Below are 20990 nucleotides of genomic sequence, written 5' to 3'. Positions count from 1 at the left end.
ATGATTGCTATTTACAATATAAATGCATTAATGTAGCTATATCACTCATCTATAATTGACTGAATACAAAATTTTGGGTTATTTTTGGTGAAAATTGGGTATTGGGCCTTGGTTCAGGAACCAACCCCCCCATTCATAACATTGTTTCCTATGGGAAAATCAGTTCCAATTTACAACATTTTGACTTAAGATGCGGTTTTCAGGAACCAATTGTGTTGTAAGTACGAGGATTCCCTGTACCAACTGTCCTCTTAATTTTAGCAATATACAATTGCTTCATAATTATCCATAAATAAACCCATTAATTCACTGATTCTTGATTTAAGAAAGTTATTTTACTTGTGTTTCATACACAAAAACTGATAATCAACCGTGGCTTAAAAAATTAACACTACTCCACTTTTTCACAAGTGTACAAAAAAGAAATAATGGATTTACATTCAACAGCAAAGCTTAAAGTCCACTCTAATAGTAGTTTCATTGGCATTCACATACACAAGCACAGAATAAATATTTCAGGATTTTTAAGGAACATACAGCATACATACAGTACTTGAATTTTACATAATGAGTGTTAGTAGGGTCAGCAGTTCATAACTTCATAGAAAAGTAAAACTGAAAACAAAGAAGTTGTGTGGGAGATAACACCAAGATACTGCACAGAGGTAGCAGGTTAGTAAACCTGCTTGTGTGAGAAATAGTTTACTTCTGCTTCTTTATAATAGGGAAGTTTGTTTGCAAATGTTGTGTATTCAAAGTGCAGCTTAATGCAAAAAAAAAGATATTATTGTATTTATTAATACATGCAAGAGGCAGCCCCCAAGTGACCTGACAGAATAAAGCTGTGATTGGCAAGTGGCCGATAAAATACAGATGTTTCAGGCAATTTCTCTAAAGCACTTTAATAGCAGCAATTATCATTTCTAATGGCTCTAGACTGACTTCTGTTTGGGTTTAAGGGCATCATATTCTTTAACATTTACAGCTATATTTTCTTTATAAATAAATATATCAAATAACAAATAGCATAGATAACATTTCTTTTTTCTCACTTTTGCATATGTGTTGTGGAAAATACTCTGACTTTTTCAGAGATATTGTGTGCAAAATAATATTAAATAGAGTGGAAACGGATATACAAGAATCATTGCATTCAGTTACATTCCCAAGATGTCAACCCTGCCCTTGTAACAATCTGAGGGACATCCTTGCCAGGATAATGCAGGGCTTGAAATGACAGTATATTCAATGGCTTAGTGAGAGCGATATTTTATATCTTAAAGAGCTGTAAATGTGAGTTTTTCCTTGCTGGAGTGTATATATGAAAATAACTAAGTATTCTACCCAGTTAGGTTTCTAGATTTGAAAAGTCTGGTAATCTCCTTTAAGATATTTCCTCCCCTGCCCAAACATCTCTGAATGATATTGTTCATTAGATGTCTTTTTGTTCATTTTTTACCAGCTCTTCTTGCATCTTATAATTTATCTTGCATCACCTAGGTGACATCTGCACACAAATGTTTGCAATCAGATATAGAGTGCACAATATTAAAACTTTTAAACTTGTCCTGTAAGTGTCATCAAGACAGGATCACAGGAACCACAGTGCAGAGAGTCCAACCTCTCACTGGCTGTATTGTGAAGAGTCTCCTTTTCGGCGTAGGAGAAAGGAAACTTGTGTCTGCTTTTTAGATTCTGAAAACAAGCCAGAGTGGAGAAAAAGAGTTAACACCAGACTTAATAAAGCTTTTAAGACAAAATCTGTTAAGCAATCTAGACAGAGACTGCGAATTTCCTGCTGATTTTTGCAGTCTGTACATATAGGAAATTTGTTAACAGTAGGAAGAAATTGGGAGTTGCTACATAGGAGAGATCAGCCATTATTACAAAAACTGGCTAAGTGGATTCTTTGAATATAAACCCCTCACTGGTCACTGTTGTCAGTGGTGCTGTTTCCCTTTTCTTTTTTCTCCTGTGTCTTGTTTCCCTTCTTCTTTTTCTTTTTTTTCTTGGTTTCTTCCTTCTTGCCAAAAGTTATAAAGTCACTTTTGTCAATTTGGCTGTTTTGTGGTTCCTGTCGGATGGAGATGATTGCAGGAGATCCCGGGATAATGAATTTGTCTGGCAACTCACCGGGACCACCTTGTTTGGGATTGCCTGGTCCAAATTTAAAGGTCCAACTGTTACTGTTCACACCAGCTCCAACTGGGGGGGATACTTCTCCTGCCTCAGGTTCTGAAAAAGTCAAAACAACATTAAAATGAACCATTAAATATGACTAATTAACTAATACTAGTGAAAGTTTTGCAAGCTATGGTTTTAAGGGATATTTTTAATTCCTGCTTAGAATCTGGCCTTGTTACTGATAATTTTGTTTACATGTGGGGTTATTACAGTCTTTTTTCCCTTTTAAAGACAAATGAGGTTACTCCTCTAAAACAGACTGGCAATGCATCAGGAGCAGTGGGCCAAAATTACCTAACTTGGTCTCAGGCAGACTAGCCCCTCCAATCCATCCCCTACTACCCAGCCAAAGCTCCCTACTACTGAAGCTCCTCAGAAGACCTGGCCTCAAAGGCTGGGGCTCCATGGGCTGGATCCAATGTATCCTTAATTGCCAACTCTTGTTCTAAAAGACTCAGAAAAAAGTGAAAGTCTTTATAGGCTAAGAACTGGAAAGGAAAGTTAAGAATTGAAGGGCATGATCAGTACCAAGTCTGGGATGAAACGGCAAAGGTGATTTAGAAAGGAAAATAAATATTTCAGAAAATTTCAGAGAGCTCCTTATGTGGGTTTTTATTGTATCATCACAACATCAGATTTTGGTGATTACATTTGGGCATTTTGAATAATATGTAGATCTTCATATTACTGAAGCTGCTGATTTCTAAATAAAAATAGAAGAAAGTTATGGTGTGAGCATGTTGTGGACATTTCAGGTCTTCCAGTATTTAGGGAGGTCCTTAGCAGATGTGGTGCTAGATTTGTAGATCTATATAACCATGACCTAGTTTTAGAACTTTTCCACAATTTCTAAGGTGCAGAAGGAATCAAGCAGACTTAATAAGCCAGACATCTTGAACCTAATTTTCATGAATTTAAGATAAGTATTTTCTTTTTTCAAATATAAAGAATACACTTTGCCAGTTGACATAGTCTCTTTAAACCTGGGTGCATGCATACATATCTCTGCTAAGTGTGATTCTTGATATTTGCTTTTACACAAATATTATATTTTCACATTCTAAGTCCTGTAAGATTTCCCAGCTTAGTGCTTTAGAGATGTTTCTAATGACATTTGTGCAATAGGTGGTCAGGGAAGAGTTATTGTTTTCAGTATGCAATATATAATCAAAAAATAGAAAATCAAGTATTGTCCTGGAGTTTGTGCATGGCTGTAAAGAAATGTTAACTTCTGACATCTGTAATTTTTTTAAATGTCACTATACTGGCAAGGTCTTTCCCCTTCACTTCCATGAAATCATAAATTAACCCAAATAAATAAATAATAAAGAAAGAACTAAAACCTAGGTGTCTTGGACAATTTCCAAATTATGAATTGATCCAATCTCTTCTGTAATATAGAAAATGGAAACTTACATGATCTAGACAAGAAACTAAGTTTAATTTGACAAAGAAGAGTGTTCTCCTTCCCAATAGTCTCCATCTATCACGCCTTCCAAACAATGCTGACTCCTGTATTTGGCACAGGAATGGGTGAAGTGGGATGTGATCTCAAACCACTTTGGTACCACAGGGTCAGGGTCCTGTATCAGCGCAAGAAAAATAGTCCTAAAGGTGATTTGTAGTGTGCTGACTTGCAAAGATCCTCCATTGACCATTACACCAGCACAGAACAGCTGGACCACTCTGCCTTTTCACCTCCTGTCATCCTGACCCTATAGCAGGGATAGGGAAAGAGGACTTTATGCTGGCATTATGTTGTTCAAAGATCTCACCATATGGACAGCATGTTTTTATTTAAGATCCCTTATCACACTATAAATGTTTCTCCTGTCTTGCCTGGAAACATTTACCAGACATACCAAATGAACACATGCATGTGTAGCACTCAAATGATAGTGGTGTAGCCATGATGGTCCAGGAACTATGCAAAAGGTAAGGGTTTCTTATGGTGGTATCTTTCATTGGACTAACTGCATATTTGAGATAGACAGGCCTTTCATATGCAAGATATTCCTCATCAGCAGGGATCTGGGTTCTCTGTTCATAACAGAAAAACATGGTAAAACCCAGATTTTCTCATTTTAAGACGAAAAACCTGGATTTTCTCTTTTAAAGGAGAAAAGTGAAGGTTAAGGCAGGTTTCCCCTTGCAGGCTGGAAGAGTTCTCTGTGCCTGCTGCCAGAATGGGAACAATGTCCCCCTGCCCCAGCAGCAGAGAGCTCCCAGACCTGGCTCCCTGGTTGGGGCAGGGGACTTGGAAACAATCATAGGGCAGAGCCAGATCCCAGACCCCTGCCCCGATTATGGGGCAGACTGGAGAGCCTGTTCCCTGCTCAGCTCCATGACTGTGGAGCTGGGTAGGAAACAGGCTCCCCAGGCCCCACTAGCAGGGAGCTCCCAGCATGGGCTCTGTGGTCACAGCCATGGAGCCAGAGCTCAGAGATAAGGATCTCCCAGCCCTCGTTCCCCAATTATGATTTCAGAGCAGGGGGCTTGGATCTCCCTGCTGCCAAAGCAGGTGCACATAGTCCCTGCCTGGGTTCTGGTGGTGGAGCCCGCCCAAACAGCAGGTAGCTCCTGGGGACAGGGAGAAAACTCCCACCCCATGGTGGCTGGCAGACAGGAAGCAGATTTGTTCCCAGTCAGGCATCTACACGAGCACTACTGCAGTTAATAATTGTGAGTAAATTTGCTAGTTGCATTTGCAGGTAGCAAATTTACTCATATTACTGAGCACATGCTTACTGTGCATAAACTATGCTACTTTGCAGTAAAACATCTTGTGTAGATGCATCCTAGGGATATGAACAATTGGAAAACTTGCCACAAGTAAAAGAAGTTTCTACAACTGTTTGTTAGAGAAGCTGAGCAGGGTTCACTATTATTTTTAAACACAAGAGGCAGTGGTGCCCACTTTTATATAATAGCCTAGCAATTAAAACGTTTGTCTAGAAAATTGGAGACCTGGAATCCCAGCCTTTCTGAGGGGATTTCAAACTTATTTGTTCTTGCAGAGTGCCCTAACCACTAGGCTATAGGCTGGCTGGGTGAAAGCAGTTCCCACCTTTCCCATGGAAGATGGACCACTGCAGAAACAAAATGAAAGATTCATGGTATGAGGAAAAAAGAGTATAAGAGAAGGCATGGCTGTGGTTAGGGAGAACATAGGCAGAAGAAGAAAAAAAAATGGGGGGGCAGGGCTAAACACGTATATGCATGTGCATACCCCCCACCATGGGAAAGTCCACAGGGGGAGGAGAAAGAGCCACAGGGAGGAGCAGCATTGCCTGGTGCCGTGCAGTGCCGGCCCCAGCTGCCTACCAGCCCCAGTGGCCCCAGCCCCTGACCCCGGCTGCACTGGACTCAGCCCTGGTGGTCCCCAACCCTGGGTGTGCTCTCCCCCGGCTGCCTCCTGTCCCTGGCTGCACCAGCCCTGGCTGCCTCCTGGCCCCCAGACCCTGGCCTCAGCTGCATTGGCCCCGGCTGCTTCCCCACCCTAGCCCGAGCCCCAGCCATGCACTGGGGGTCCAGAGCCGGGGGCCAGAGGAGGGCCAGCCTCAGTTACACTGCCAGGCCAGAGGGCTCCTTGCCTCTGTGCCTCCCTGCTCCCACTGCTTCGAAAGTGGCGGGCACTGCCATGGGCGTCCTGCCACTGGGTGGCCCAGCAGCAAGGCACCATGCCATGCGGCTTTCAAAGGAATGGTACTGAGGTGCAGAGACAAGAAGCAGAGTGCAGCTTGCAGCTGCAGCCCACCCTTGTCCAGTGCAAAGATCAGGGGACCACATGTTCCCCCTCTCCCCCCTTTGTCTGGCCAGTACTGGTTGTCTGTAGGAACCACTGGGCTCTGATTGTCCCACGATCTGGCCTGGCCGGGGCCTGATTCACCGTGAATGGGACTCCGGCCAGGCTGGGTCATAGGGCAATCAGAATCCAACAGCTTATCCAGGGGTGTGGCGCGATGGAGCTGAGAGGGGAGAATGCCCCCTCCCCCTTGGCTCCCCAGGCTGTGTGCAAAGTTAAGGATTCCCCCTCCTTATTGAGTGCCATACCACTAGGATAAAGATGCCTGTACTCTCTTGTGCTCTTTCTTTTTTTTGTACAGTGGCACAATCTTACTGAGGGGCATGGAAAGTACCCCTTCACAGCTTAGCCTATAGCTAGATGTTTAGGATACTCTTTTGGGGGAAGTGCTTTTGAACTCCCACAAGCAGAGAAAGGCATTGAACCTAGATCTGGGTGAGTGCTTTAACTACTTGGCTATTATATAAAACATGAGTAGCAACAGCAGATCCACCAGGCCTTTTTTAAATGGGTTGTGGCCATAGCTGTATGAGAGGTCCAATCCTGACAGTATGTGTAAAGTGTGCCCAGAGTATATTTATCAGGTTGGGACCCTCAAGGAAGGTAGATACAGTTCTGCCTACTTTTTGGATCCTGATAGGCCTAGGAAGAAGCTGGGTGCTGAGATACTCAGAATGAGGTAGCTCAGGGCATGCAGAAAAATAGAACTCTAGGGAATTTGTTGCTCAAACATGAAGGTACCTAGTGAATTTAGGAACTTTCAGGGATAGGCAGTGAGCAGAGGTTTCTTCAATCACAGTTTTGGACTTCAGTACTCACAGCCAGATCCAGATTAGTAAAATAGGTACTTAAGTAGAACTTCAGTGCAGCATTTAGGCACTTAAGTCACACAAAGCAATCTCAGATACCCATGTTCCAGTGCTTAGAATGCTCATAAGACATCTATATTTATTCAGTCTCACCATTTGGACTGCAGATATGTCTAGATGCCTAAACTTAAGCAATTGTACACTCCTCAGTCTAATGTGATTCAAATCAACAACTTCTGTTTCCGACTATGGTATAGAAGATTCTGGGTGCAATGGGGTTATTGGATAGCCAAGAGTGCAAGAGTCATGGGTCCAGAAAAACTGCAAGCAAAAGAAAATATGACTTTGGAGCCTAGCATGTAGGGCATGTATCTGGAAGATCTGGCTTCTGGTCTCTTTTCTCAGGTCTGTTTATGTATTTTCCCCTAGAAGGTCATTGGAAAAGAAAAAAAATTCTGACGACCAGAGACTGGACCACCTACAGAGTGCTTACATCTTTAGACTAGTCACAGTCTCATTTTGTGCTTGCCTTCTGCCCATCCATGACTTCTGCATTCTTCTCTAGTCTCAACAGGTATATGGCTATGGTGGTTAGGACACTGTCCGTGAAGTAGCAAATGTGAGCTTGAATTCTCTCAGGCTGAGGAAGGCATACAATTCAGGTCTACTACTTTTTGAGAGAGTACTTTAACCACTAGGCAGTTATACACAAAGTGGGTGACAATTCTTGATTATGCACTTACCCACAATGAAAACTCTGAATTCTAAGAGATGGTGGCACCTTATGTGCAGCCCTCAGTCCAGGGCCTAAGATACCTGAGGAGCTATCCAGAGGTGAATCCAAGGGGCTGCATTGAAACACTATCACCTCCTTTTGATTCCTAGTCCACCAAGAGTTTAAAAACAACTGCCCGGCAGTGGCAGCAGCATTTCTAGTTAGGCAGTGCTGATGGAATCAACTGACTTGATGACTCATTATAATCTATTTGATCCCTTCTAGTCTTCATTCCACAGGTGTTAATGACCCTCTCTTCTTTCTGATGGTCTTGATGTTCCACCAATCAAACTATCCTTTGTTCTGCAGTTCAGCTCTCTGTTAGCTTCTCCTGGTAATTGAGCTCCTACTTCACAGCCCTGCAGATTGTTTTAACTCATTCCAATGAAGATTCTGTTTTATTTGTAACTGGAGAAAAGTATATGTCATTTTATATATGATGATGCATTTCACCATCTGCACCCTTGTTTTCAAAATTCTAGATCTACCCATGGAGCATTCTCCCTGTTCAGATAGCCAACAGGAGACACAGAGCGCAGAGCTAATACTAGGAGGGGGCGTCTACATGTGCAAATAATCTGGAAGTAGTTTACTCTTAAGTAAACTACTTAAGAGTAAATTTTCCCAGGAACATGTCCAAATGTACAGGGACATGGAAACAGATTTGCTGCTCCTAGCAGCAGATTGCTTCTGCTCCCTGCAGCCCTGAAAACGGCCTCTGCTGCCCTGAAGATTCTCCCAGTGCCAGCCCTGTGACCTTAGAGCTGCCGCTGGGAGAGATGGATTTCTCCCAGTGCTGGCCCCACAACCATGGATCTGGCGCTGGGAGAGAAGGATCTCCCAGCCTTCACCCTGTGACTACAGGGCTCAGGATGTGAGAAAAGAATTCCTCAGTTCTGGCCCCATGACCATGGAGCTGACACTGGGAGATAAGAATCTCCCAGCCCTGCAATCATGAAGTGGGGCTGGGAGCTCCTTGCTGCCAGGTGAGGGGGACAAAGTCCCCACCCAGGCTCTGGTGGCAGAGTCCCACCCTGGCATCAGGCAGCTCCTGGGGACAGGGAGCAATCTCCCACCCCTGGCTGCCCAGCTGACTGGGAGTACTTTGCTTCCAGTCAGGTATCTACATGTGACATCAGTAAGTAATCTTGAGTAAATTTCCAACTTGCATTTGCAGGTAGCAAATTTACTCACGATTAGAGCCAGTTACTGTGGAGTAAGCATCTGCACCTGTACACACAGATGCTTCTTAAGCAGTAATTAATTCTACCGCACAGTAAAGCATCTCACATAGATATGCCTGGAGATGCCTGTCCCAGCACCTGGGATCACTAAATCACCTGCTAGAGCAGTGATTCTCAACTGGTGTGTTGCCCCACCCTGGGGTGCCATTAGAGTCTCTTAAAGGTGTTGCAGTGCCAGGCTCCTGTGTGAGGAAGTAAGCACTCACTCCTCCTGCAGCCCAGTCACCCCATGCTCACCCCAGTGACCTGAAGACAAGCATCAGCTTGGCTGCTCTTCTGGGGACTCCTTTTCCTGCTGCTGTTCCCCATACACCCCTTCCACCTCTGCCCTGGCAATCCCCACACCAACCATTCCCACACTTGAGCAGCACTGTATCTTGCAGGCAAATGGGAACATGGGAGACATGAGGTTGTGTTTTGCAGCTCAGCTTGTCCCCCTGTTTCTCCCATGATCCTAAGACCAGTAGAAGGGATCAAAAGTAACAAACTTACGGGAAGGAAAAATCAGGACATAATTCTGGATGCTCCACAGACCTCTGGAACCAAGAGGTGATGCATACTACTCCCAGATTCTATTAGTATAGGCACCATAGTGTGATCTTGTAGTTAGGATAATTAATCTGCTAGTATGCTCATTAGCAGAGTTAGTATTGTTATATTTCTGCAGTGCTGAGAGGCAAAGCTAATTAACCTTGGCACAATGCCATGTGAAGAAAACTAGTCTTCTTCCATTTCCAGAGGTAGGCTGCAGAAACAGGCAGGACCAGTCTATGGCCAATCAGCTGACCAGCAGGACACTGCGTGGTGCCAATTCAGAACTAATTTTTCAGGTATGGGATGACTGCATGGCAGTGGAATAGATTGCTTAGAGAAGCTGTGGACTCTCCATCACTGGAGGTGTTCAAGAAGAGGTTGGACAGACACTGGTCAGGGATGATCTAGGTGCAGCTATGATTATGTTCTACTATAGGTATTTCCTATATTTCTGAATTCTGCCAGTTGCCCCCCATCCTCCATGTCTGCTACATGTGTCAGGGTGTTTTTAAGCCTTCCTCAGAGGCATTTGATGTTGACTATAGCCAAGGCTGGGGACTTTGATTGGGTGTGCAAATGCTCCTGATGGGATCAAAGCTGAGGATTCCTGGCAAGGGTTCTTGCCCCTCTGCTCAGGGTCAGACCAACTGACATATTTGGGGTCAGGAAGGAATTTTACCCCATGGTCACACTGTCTGTAGCAGGGGGCATGGCCCTCTACCAGTGGTCTCCTCATATTTCATGGAAGCAGGATGTTGGCTGCCATGGATCCCCTGTTTTACCTATGGCAGGTTAGGGTGTTAGATCTATGCTGAGTCAGGGTTGATGGTAGTCTTATGTAGGATTTAGATTATGGTGTGTATAGGATGGTCTGAGTAGGGATGATCCTGCCTCTGGCAGGGGGTTGGATTAAATGACCTCTGGAGGTCCTTTCCAGTCCTACTTCTCCATGATTCTGTGACAGTCCATTCCAGTGAAGCCTCGGAGACACTGGAGAACAAGAAACTTCAGGCTGGTTGATGCACCTAACCTGTTTCTTTGAATCATTTCCTCAGAGGCCAGCCACCTATTTTTTTTCATGCTGAAGTTTAAATTAGAGGCACTTAAGGTGCCAATTTGGATTTTGTCACTGAAGTCCAGCTAAACCTTGTTTTTAGGCACTAAACCCTTTACAAAATCTATTTTAGGTCAGAGCTTTGCTGAGAAGTTTGCCCTTCTGTGGGAACATGTGGGAGGCTGCTGAACAGGTCAAAAGTTTACCCTCCATTTTAGAATACAAGTATTCACATGTAGCATCAAGGAGCAATGGGTACAACCTGCATTTTGGTTTCCGTTTTATGTACTCATTTTAACAAGGAATGATTTGGTCACTGAACACATGGTCTGCTTGATTCTTTGAGAACAAGACAAGCGAGCACTGTCTACTGAACCAAATCCACTTCAAATAACACTTAACTATTGCTAAGAAGCAGCTGGGCCGGCATTTCTTTGTTTAGATTTCTGACAAGATCCTGAGTAGCTGTAGGGAAAAGGAATGTAATGCTCAAAATTAAGTGTGAAAAATATTGTTAGGGGTTTTAGGCACTTTTAAGCAGCTTGAAAGCATTTATTAGAATCTAGAAAAAATGCAAGGACAGCACAACTAATCTTGTTATATATAACGCTGCATCGATGTGGAAAATGTGTTCAATGCTTGTTGATTAAAAGAAAATAAGGACTTTTTATGGAAGCTTTAGAAAACAAGGATAAAACTGACATTGAGCTCTGATCTGAAATGTCTGAAAATGCGATGTTGGTACAGCTGAACTGTGGCCTTTCAACCTGACAGATAATTCAGTTGTTATCAGGTGAATCAAGCAGAAGTGAAATTTCCTGAAAAGGCTGCTGCAGCCCTACATCTAGGAAATTACGTTTATTAACTCATTGTGTTCTGACTGTATCCTTTCCTTGCATGTCACTTCTTTTGACAGCTGGGAGATCCTTAGTTTCCTCTGGCTTAGAGAGTATTTTAGTGTATTAATATGCTTAATGACTAACGGCAACAAAGCATATTCAAAGACTGGGATAAACACAGACAAATGGAATCACTCCCTTAGTTTTTGTCCTGACATTTTAGGAGAGTTATTGTAGGTTTGTGGAACTGGGTTACATTATGTCAGATGGATTTGTGATGTATGTTACTGACTTCTGGTGAATGAATTTGTGCAAGCAGGTCAGTGCCCTGTTTTGAATTAGATTTTAATGTTAATTGTTTGTTTGCTATCCCTGGGAATTTCTCTTCCCCCTCTTATCAACTATTCTGTGCTGTGTTGGGTTTTGCTCCTCAGACCTGATCAGGGATCCTGGTTTTCTCTGTTTAAAAATCTAAAAATCTCTGATAAAAGTCACAAATTCTCTGATTAAAGACCCCAAAATCTGTGATTAAAATGAAACACCATTATATATATATGTGTGTGTATCTATCAGTTGAATACAATGTTTTATTTATATATTTAAATTTTAAAACAACTTAGAAGCCTAACAATGCCTCAATCACTATAGTAAAATAAATTCTAAATAAATTTTAGCCGTTGACTTTGGGCTTTTTATCATGGAAAATAAGAGTTTTCCCTGCCCTTTTTGCTCATCAGGACACAGATCCAACCACAGCTGTACCCCCTGCCCCACCCACTGCTTTGTGGCACTGAGCAGCTCTGATATGCCAGTGACCTGCCCATGCCATTGCTCCTTGCTCCCAAGCCACAGCCCCACTAGCCCTACTAGTGCCCCTCACTCCCCACCCACATCCCCCAGCCTTACCAGTGCCCCCCAGTCCCCACCTGCAGCCCCCACCCCTTCCAGCTCTGCCAGAGGGGACTCCCAGCTGCCAGGGCTATGGGGCCAGGGACCCAGGTCCACAGTTCCCTGTCCCCTGCAGCAGCACCTGAACCCTGGCTGCCACTCACAGGAGGCAGCGGCTGGTGTGAACTGAGCAGGGGGTGGAGCATGGAGCCTGGCTCCCCCTCTCCCATGGGGAGCGTATCCAGAGTGGAGTCTGTGGTGGGGGCAGGTGTGGGCTGCCTTCTGTGGGCTCAGGGCTCCTCACCCTGCTGCCCACCCCCCTTCCCCAGAGCCTCGGTGGCCCAGCAGGTGAGACCCAGGGCAGAGCAGGGCTGGGTGGGGAAGCTCAGTGCCACTGTTGTGAACCCTGCACTGGCTTAGCAAGGTGCCCCCTGGCCATGTGGTGGCAGCAATGGGCACAACTCCATGCCACCACCCCTGCTATTGTTGGGCAGGCAGGGGGGCACATCACAATGGCAGTGTGGGGCTTGCAGCAGTGGCATCAAACATCCCTGCCATGCTCAACCAGCTGTGGAGGCCCTGGGGGGAGGACAGCAGGGCAGGGAGCCTGAGCCCGCAGCAGAGAGCCTGCAGCTTCCCCATACAGAAATCTAGGGAGTATATGCCCCACAGGAGTGCATGCAGTAGCAGGGTGCCTACCCCTCCCCGCAACCCTTGGATAAGCCACCTGCCATCCTGTCCTGCTCCCCATCTGGGACCTATAGTTACACATGGCCCCAGGCCCCATGCTCCACATCAGCTAGGCAACAGCCCCAGCCCCAGCCCCAGCCCTGCCCAACTCCCTCCCTCACTATGGGGGCCTCAATTTCCTCCTCCCACACCAACTTACCTGTCGGGAGCTACAGAAGCTGCTCTCCAGACTGCCTGGTAGCCATATGCATGTGTACATGCATATGGTACCCCCTGCCTGACCATCCTCCTCCTGTTCCCCCCCAGCCCCTTGCAGGCTGGAACTCAGGGAGCAACATCCCAGCTCTGGCCAGGAGACAGCTGCTTCCTGGCCCAGCGCTCCATGCGAGCCCCTGGGCTAGCACCCAGGGAGAGCCTAGAGCTCCCCCTCGTGGCATCAGGGGCCCATTGCAGGGCCCCAGGAAGCAAGAGCAGTTTGTTGCCATTAGCAGCAAATCCGCTCCCATTTCCCTACATGTGTAGGTGTCTGCCTTGGAGCATTTACTTATGAGTAGTTTACTTGCGAGTAAACTGCTCCTGGATCTAATGCATGTGTACACACACCCTTAGTGCTGAACCATGTTTCCACATGGCTTTAGGGGATACTGTACCTGTGAACATACCAGAGTACTTTCAAATATAAAATATAAAACCAAAATCTTGAACAGTGACCTTCATTAAAATTTTTGCATAATTATTTGTAAGAAGAATTGGAATTAGACACTACAATAGGGTAATTTTCTGCAGCCTGTAATTCCTGCTTCAGTTTTTTAATTCAATAGGGACGTGGTTACTTTCTGGTTTGAACTGCTCTGTAGAAGTTTGCATTATTTAAAAACCAGTTTCATCCCACTCCAAAGAGGCTGCATTTCAGTGATGAGAATACAGACACCTGAATAGTTTGTGGGTTTGGCAGTCTTTGGATAAAAGACTCTAATAAATGCCCATTACCCAGATTTACAGGGTTGTCTTTTGGAAGGCAATATTTGTGAATTCATTCAACTGAGGAATTGGGTTTCATTGCCTTGCAATCCATTTCAAATTATATGCAAGTTAAACAAAGCTGAAACACAGTGTGACAGGTAAAAATAGTCTGGAACTGAGATTTCTTCTAAGTGTAGGATATAATGCCTATTCAAAGAACACAAAAAATTATGTCACTCAGCCAAGAACTCAATAATCCATTAAAAGTGGTCAAAGAAAGCAGGGATTTTATCTCACTGGCATTTTATTGGGGAACTGTGCACACTGTTGCAATTCCTACATAGCCCAAAAGCTACAATGTGGTGTTTACTAGGAACAGGTGGCACTCATTCTATATAACGAAAACTGTCCCTGTATTATGAGCATAGTGTTTTATCTCTCCTTCCAGTGCTTCTGCTTAGAGAATTTTTTTTAGAAGTGGGCAGAGTTACATGTGCCCCTGCTGAAGGAAGCAAGGGCAGAGGCGTTTTTGTGCAGCTCTATGTCCCTGCAGAGTCATTTGTGACTATATGTAGGCACCTACTGAAATTGCAATTTCACAGATTTCACAAAACCTGGCAATGCCCATGAAATCTACAAATCCACAGAAAAAAAAAACTTACTGAAAAGAAAATTCTCACTCTCCAGAGAGAAACAGCAGTCCTCAGGGTGCTGTAGCAGCCTGGCAGGGTGGGGAATCAGGGAGGGGAGTCTGCCCACTGGAAGGGCTGCTCACAAGAAGGCTGCTGCCCCAGCCCTCACTACTGATTGGCTGCAAGGGCTACCTGTCAAGTGGCCCCACCCCCAATGAGCAGAGAGGGGTCGGAGCACAAGACAGGCAGCACTTTCAGCCAATTAGTGCTGAAGCCATCACGGCCCTTCAGTCTATCAGAGGCATGGGGGTGGGATGCTGTGCTCTACCCATGAAATCACTGCTAGGCCCCAAGTTCTGCCCATGAAATCGGGGCAGCCATGCTGAATTTGGTAGGTCCCTAACTATATGACACACTTAGCTGAGACAGCAGCTTGCTTCCATTCCATCCCACCCCTTCCTATTCATCATTTTTTCCTTGCCTGAAAGGATTTTGGTGGCTTATGGATTCAAGAAGTAATTCAAATAAAGCTTTCAACAAAATCTTCTGTTGCTTAAATCAGTTTTTTAAAAATGCTGTTGAAATACTTTGAAGTAATTCAGGATGACCTGACAAAGAATGTTTTGCATTTGAAAGCTTGTCTAACTCCACTATGCATTTGGTCCAATAATATATATTACATTAAGAAATCCTTGCCCTGCACATAATCTCTAGATCATCATGGACATAATATCACTCCTTGAATTATTTCACTTTTCTAGCCACCAGAATACACACATACAATAGACACTATGGGCATGTTCATACATGTAGGCACATGCACTTGCAGCAGTTCAAATAGAAGTGGTGCAAATTTGAGCAGGGGCTTTTTGCCTCCGTGCACGTCCCCAGACATGAACTTTTGTGTGGTGCAAGTTGTGCCACGTGAGGCAAAAAAACCCCTTCCTGGCTCCTCCTAGATATGCAGCTAGGGGGAGCTAGAGCTTGGGGCCATCAGTAAAAAAAGCTGCCCTAGCAAGCTCAAGCTCAGGGCTACTTGCTCTCAGGAGCTTCTGGGACCCTGCCTGTGCCCCATGAGGTCCTGGCAGGGCTCCAGAGATGGGCACTGGAGTTTTTCTGGCCAGGACACCACTGGGTCACTGCGGAGGTCCTGAGCCTTCCCTTGCAGAAGGGCAGCCATGGCCTGGTTTGCCTGCACAGCCAGGTCCTGACATTCTGCCTTCAGGCCCTGCAGTGACTGGTATACAGTGTCGGTAGCCACGTGACGTGGGACCACCTGGGGCGCACCTTCCTCTACCACTTCCAGGAGCTCTGATACAACTGGCAGCTCCTCAACCTGTGGGGCTTCTCCCTACAGGACCTGTGAGGGCTGCCAGAGTTCTACCAGGACCTCCTCTGGGCCTGGAGGCTGGAGCCTAAAGATGCTTTGCTTGCCCCAGCTGTCTTGGTAGGCCACCCCCCACCTTCACCTCTACTTTCCCCTGAAGCACACCTGTAGTGGGGAGTTGGGGGGAATGAACAGGGGATGGGGAGAACATGGGCAGGGCCCCCCCATAACCCCCTCCCCTCCATTTCCAGCCCATCCCAGCCCCCTACTTACTGGCATGAAGCCAGGTCCAGGTCAGCATGGGCAGGCAGCATGATTCAGCACTGGGGCAAGGGCCAGCCAGAGAGATGCTTTGGCTGGATACCAGAGTGTCTCTGTGGAGGACTGAGCCTCTGGTTGCCTCAAGGCACAGTCCCGGGCTGTGTCCTGCCTCATTTTTTTTCCCTTGGGGTATTTTTTGACCCTGGGATATCCAGGGGTCTAGTTTTGCCCCTGTGCTGCACATTTGAAGCATGGGCAATGTTTTTTTGTTTCCACACATGCCTCTTGAAGTGTCTCAAAGGGCTCTGAGATGCTCATCTAGACGCACCCTATGGGTGCATCTAGATGAGGCCACAAATGTTTCTTGTGGCGTCTCAAAGAAGTTTGAGATGCTGCAAAAGGCACTCTGGGAACAAAATCATTCCCCACACTGCATATTTGCAGCAACAACTCTAAATTTGATACCTGGAAATCCAGGTATAAAAAACTAACCCTCAGGAAAAAAAGTGGGGCAATCCAGGATTGTGCTCTCAGGCAAACTGGTGGTGGGACCTCCAGGGATGCTCTGGTATCCAGCCATCTCTATAGCGCTTCTGTTGCCCCAGCACATATCCTTTGCATGTGGGGCAAACAGAAGCAAGATGAGTTAGCAATGGGAACTGGCCTCAGGTGCTGTCCAAGGTAAGCAGGGAGAGGGATGGGGATGGGGGTGGGGGGCTGTGTGGTTTCTTGGGGGGGGTTGTGGGTATGGGGTGTGTAGGTGGGTGTGTGGGGAGTGGTGGGGGATGGTGTGGCAGTGGTGTGGGGTGCGTGGGGGATGTCAGGTTTGTAGGGTGGGGGCTGCCAATGGCCCACCTCCCCCATCCCCTGAAGCACCAGCTGGGCTCTGCTGGTGCCAGTGCTGCTGGACCCTCAGTCTGTGGGGGGAGAATGGACCCGGCTGGACCTGACCTGACCTGACCTGGCATGGCACTACCTGTTAGCACACCTTTGCACGGACCAGGATGCATGGCTCAGGCACCTGCAACTCCTGTCCAAAGATGTGCACTAGCTGGATGGGCCAGGCTGGGTTGTGCCAAGCCAGCCAGGAACATTCATAGTTTCATAGTTTCATAGTAGCTAGAGTCGGAAGGGACCTAGGTAGATCATCTAGTCCGACCCCCTGCCTTAGCAGGAAAGAGCCCCGGGGTCAGATGACCCCGGCAAGGTGCTCATCTAACTTCCTTTTAAAAATCCCCAGGCTAGGAGCCTGCACCACTTCCCCTGGAAGCTGGTTCCAGGCCCTAGCCACCCTGACTGTGAAGTAGCGCCTCCTAATATCTAATCTAAACTTACCCTCCGCCAGTTTGTGACCGTTATTCCTGGTCACTCCTGGCAGCGCACGGGGGAACAGGGACTCCCCCAATACCTGCTGATCCCCCCTGACCAGTTTGTAGCAGGCCACAAGGTCCCCCCTTAGCCTTCTCTTGTGGAGGCTAAACAGGTTCAGGTCCCGTAGCCTATCCTCATAAGGCCTGCCCTGCTGACCCCTGATCATACAAGTGGCCCTCCTCTGAACTCTTTCCATATTGTCCACGTCCCTCTTGAAGAGTGGCGCCCAGAACTGGACGCAGTACTCCAGCTGCGGCCTGACCAGTGCCGCATAGAGGGGGAGGATCACCTCCCTGGACCTGCTCGAGATGCATCTGTGGATGCATGACAGGGTACGATTGGCCTTCTTGACTGCCTCCCCACACTGCCGGCCCATGTTCATCGTGGAGTCAATGACGACTCCAAGATCCTTTTCCGTCTCCGTGCTGGGTCAGGTGGCAATGCGTTATGGCCCATTGCAGGCACAGCACCAGGGCCATGCATCACCGCCTGACCTTCATGGAGAATGGAGAATGCTAGCTGAGCAAGCCAGACCACAATGGGCACGTTGTCCATGAGGATTAGGTGGTGATGTGTGGCCCTGGCACTGTGCCTACAGTGGGCCATGGTGCATCATTGCCTGATCCTCATGGAGAATGTACCCGGCTGGCCCGAGGTCAACCGGCCTGGCCCACCCAGCTAGTACATGTCTTTGGGCAGGAGCCGCATGTGCTGGAGATATGCATCCCGGTCCGATGCAAAGGTGCACTAGCAGCCCATGCCAGGCCTGGTTGGGTCAGGTCCGTCTGGGCCCATTCTCCCTGCATAGATCACAGATCCGGCAGTGCTGCTGCTGGCACAGCATGGCTGGCACCCCAGAAAGTCAGGGGGTGGGCATGTGGCACCCCCTCCCACAAACCCAACATCCAAGTCACTTAAGGGAGCCTACCCCTGTCCCAGCCCTAGAGCAAGCTGCAGGCAAGGCAAGGGCCTCCAAGGGGACACTTTCATGCCTGTACATCAATGCTAGGAGCTTGGGGAATAAACAGGAGGAACTTGTCCTCCTGCTCAGCACAAATAATTACAATGTCATAGGGATAACAGACATGACCGGACCATGGGTATAGATGGCTATACCCTGTACAGGAGGCATCGAGTGGACAAAAGGAGCAGAGGTGTAGCTTTCTATGTCAAGGAGAGCTACGCGTCCCTACAAGCTGACATCGGCACCCAGGGTGGATGACTAGAAACCCTCTGGGTTAAAATCCATGGGGAACACAGCACAGGAAATACAATGGTGGGAGTCTACTACAGACCTCCCTCCCAGAATCAAGAGATTGACCAGGAGGTCACCAGGGAATTGGCTAAGGCTGAATGCTCCCAGTCCATGTTTGTCATGGGGGACTTCAACTACCTGGATATCTCATGGGAAGAGCCCTCAGCCAAATCTGAATAGTTGCAAAGCTTCCTCACATGCATGGATGAGCTCTATCTGACTCAAGAAATTCATGAGCCAAGAAGAGGCAAAGCGCTGCTTGACCTGGTGCTGGCAACCGGGGATGACCTAATCAGTGACCTAATGATTGAAGGGAAGCTGGGTGACAGAGACCATGAGCTGATCACCTTCACCATCTGCTGAAAAGCTGTCAAGTCAGTCAGCAGTACAGAGGCCCTCAGCTTCAGGAGGGTTGACTTTGACAAGCTCAGGAGACATGTTGGTGAGGTCCTAAGGGACCACGACCCCAAAGTGAGGGGAGTCCAGGAAGAGTGGTTGCTCCTCAAGGGAGTGATCCTAGATGCACAAGCTAAGGCTATTCCATCTTGGAGGAAAGGCAGCAAGAGAGCACAGCAGCCCCCTTGGCTCTCCAGAGAACTGGTGTCCTCCTGCATCTAAAAAGACAGACCTACAGAGGATGGAGGATGGGATTCACCTCCCAGAAGGAATACTCTGCACTGGTTTGGACCTGCAGGGAGCAAACCAGGAAAGCTAAGGCTGCCACGGAACTCCAGCTGGCTACAAGTATCGAGGACAATAAAAAGTCCTTTTTCAGATATGTGGGGAGCCAGAGGAAAAGCAAGGGCAACATTGGACCCCTGCTAAACCAAAAGGGAGAACTGATGACTGATGCCCAGGAAAAAGTCAACTTGATAAATGGGTCTTTAACAAGTCCCATGGGATGCCCCTGCCCATTACAGGACAGGGACACCTAAGTGAGGGTCATTCCTTGCCCTCCCTCAATGCTGACCTTGTGAAGGAACAGCTTGAGAGGCTGGACACCTTCAAGTCAGCTGGCCCTGACAATTTACACCCCAGAGTACTCAAGGAGCTGGCTAGCATCATAGCTCAGCCCCTGGTATGAATCTTTGAGAGCTTCTGGCACTCTGGTGAAGTGCCCAATGATTGGAAGAAGGGCAATGTGGTGCCTATCTTCAAGAAAGGGAAGAAAGTGAATCCAGCAAACTACAGGCCCATCAGCCTGGCCTCTATCCTGGGGAAGGTCTTAGAAAAAATCGTGAAGGAGGTCATTCTTAACAGACTGGCCGATGGCAAAACCGTGAGAGACAGCCAGCATGGGTTTGTTGTGGGTAGGTTGTGCTTGAGCAATCTCATTTCCTTTTACGATCAGGTGACCTATCACCTGGACAAGGGGGAAGAGATTGATGTCATATATCTCAACTTTAAAAAAGCCTTTGATTTGGTATCCCATGATCACCTTTTGGCAAAACTGGCCAACTGTGGCTTTGGGTCCTCCATGATCTGCTGGCTGGGGAATTGGCTCTGTGGTCAGACCCAGAGGGTGGTGGTTGATGGAAGTCAATCGTCATGATGCCTTGTGACCAGTGGTGTCCCTCAAGGCTCTGTCCTTGGACCTATTTTTTTCAACTTCTTCTTTAATGATGTGGACACTGGAGTCAGAAGCGGACTGCCCAAGTTCACCGATGATACCAAACTTTGGGGTAAAGCATCCACACCTGAGAACATGGGGGTAATCCAGGCTGACCTTGACAGGCTCAACAAATGGGTGGTTGAGAACCTGATGGTGTTTAACACTGAAAAATGCAACATTCTCCACCTTGGGAAGAAACACCTGCAGCATCCTTGTAGGCTTGGCAGTGCTACGCTGGCTAGCACTACGGAAGAAAGAGACTTGATTGGGAGTCATCATTGACCACAAGATGAACATGAGCCTTCAATGCTTTGCTAAGGCTAGTAAAGCGACCAAAACGCCGGCTTGCATCCATAGATGTTTCTTAAGCAAATCCTGGGACATCATTCTCCCCTTGTACTCAGTCTTGGTGAGGCCACAGCTGGAGTACTGCGTCCAGTTTTGGGCTCCACAATTCAAAAAGGATGTGGAGAAGCTTGGGAGAGTGCAGAGAAGAGCCACACGTATGATCAGAGGTCAGGAAAACAGACCTTACGATGACAGGCTGAGAGCCATGGGGTTCTCTAGCCTGGAAAAGCTCAGGCTCAGGGGTGATCTGATGGCCACCTGTAAGTTTATCAGGGACGACCACCAGTATCTGGGGGAACATTTGTTCACCAGAGCACCCCAAGGGATGACAAGGTTGAATGTTCATAAACTACTGCAAGACTGTTTCAGGCTGGCCATAAACAAGAATTTCTTTACTGT

The 20990-nt window shown here is 47.0% G+C and overlaps 1 protein-coding gene across 5 annotated transcripts in view; it reads right to left on the bottom strand.

The window, feature by feature from the left end:
• Positions 1 to 744: 744 nt before the first annotated feature.
• Positions 745 to 20990, bottom strand: part of LOC149856453 (protocadherin alpha-C2-like) — a 257433-nt gene continuing 237187 nt past the window's right edge. For 3 of the 5 annotated variants that reach the window (XM_090064332.1, XM_090064329.1, XM_090064328.1), the window contains exons 4-5: positions 1929 to 2235; positions 745 to 1695 (exon numbers count right to left, since the gene is read on the bottom strand). In XM_090064332.1, the coding sequence (XP_089920458.1) occupies positions 1689 to 1695; positions 1929 to 2235 (314 nt within the window). In that variant the 3' untranslated portion in view covers positions 745 to 1688. The remainder of the gene's footprint in view (positions 1696 to 1928; positions 2236 to 20990) is intronic. The other 2 variants (XR_016444403.1, XM_090064330.1) reach the window with 1 other exon arrangement.

Source organism: Crocodylus siamensis, chromosome 10 (genome assembly GCF_052110815.1).
Source record: "Crocodylus siamensis isolate JL-2025a chromosome 10, ASM5211081v1, whole genome shotgun sequence".
Lineage (NCBI taxonomy): Eukaryota > Metazoa > Chordata > Crocodylia > Crocodylidae > Crocodylus > Crocodylus siamensis.
Note: the sequence above shows the minus strand (reverse complement) of the source record. Positions and strands in the feature narration are given on the sequence as shown.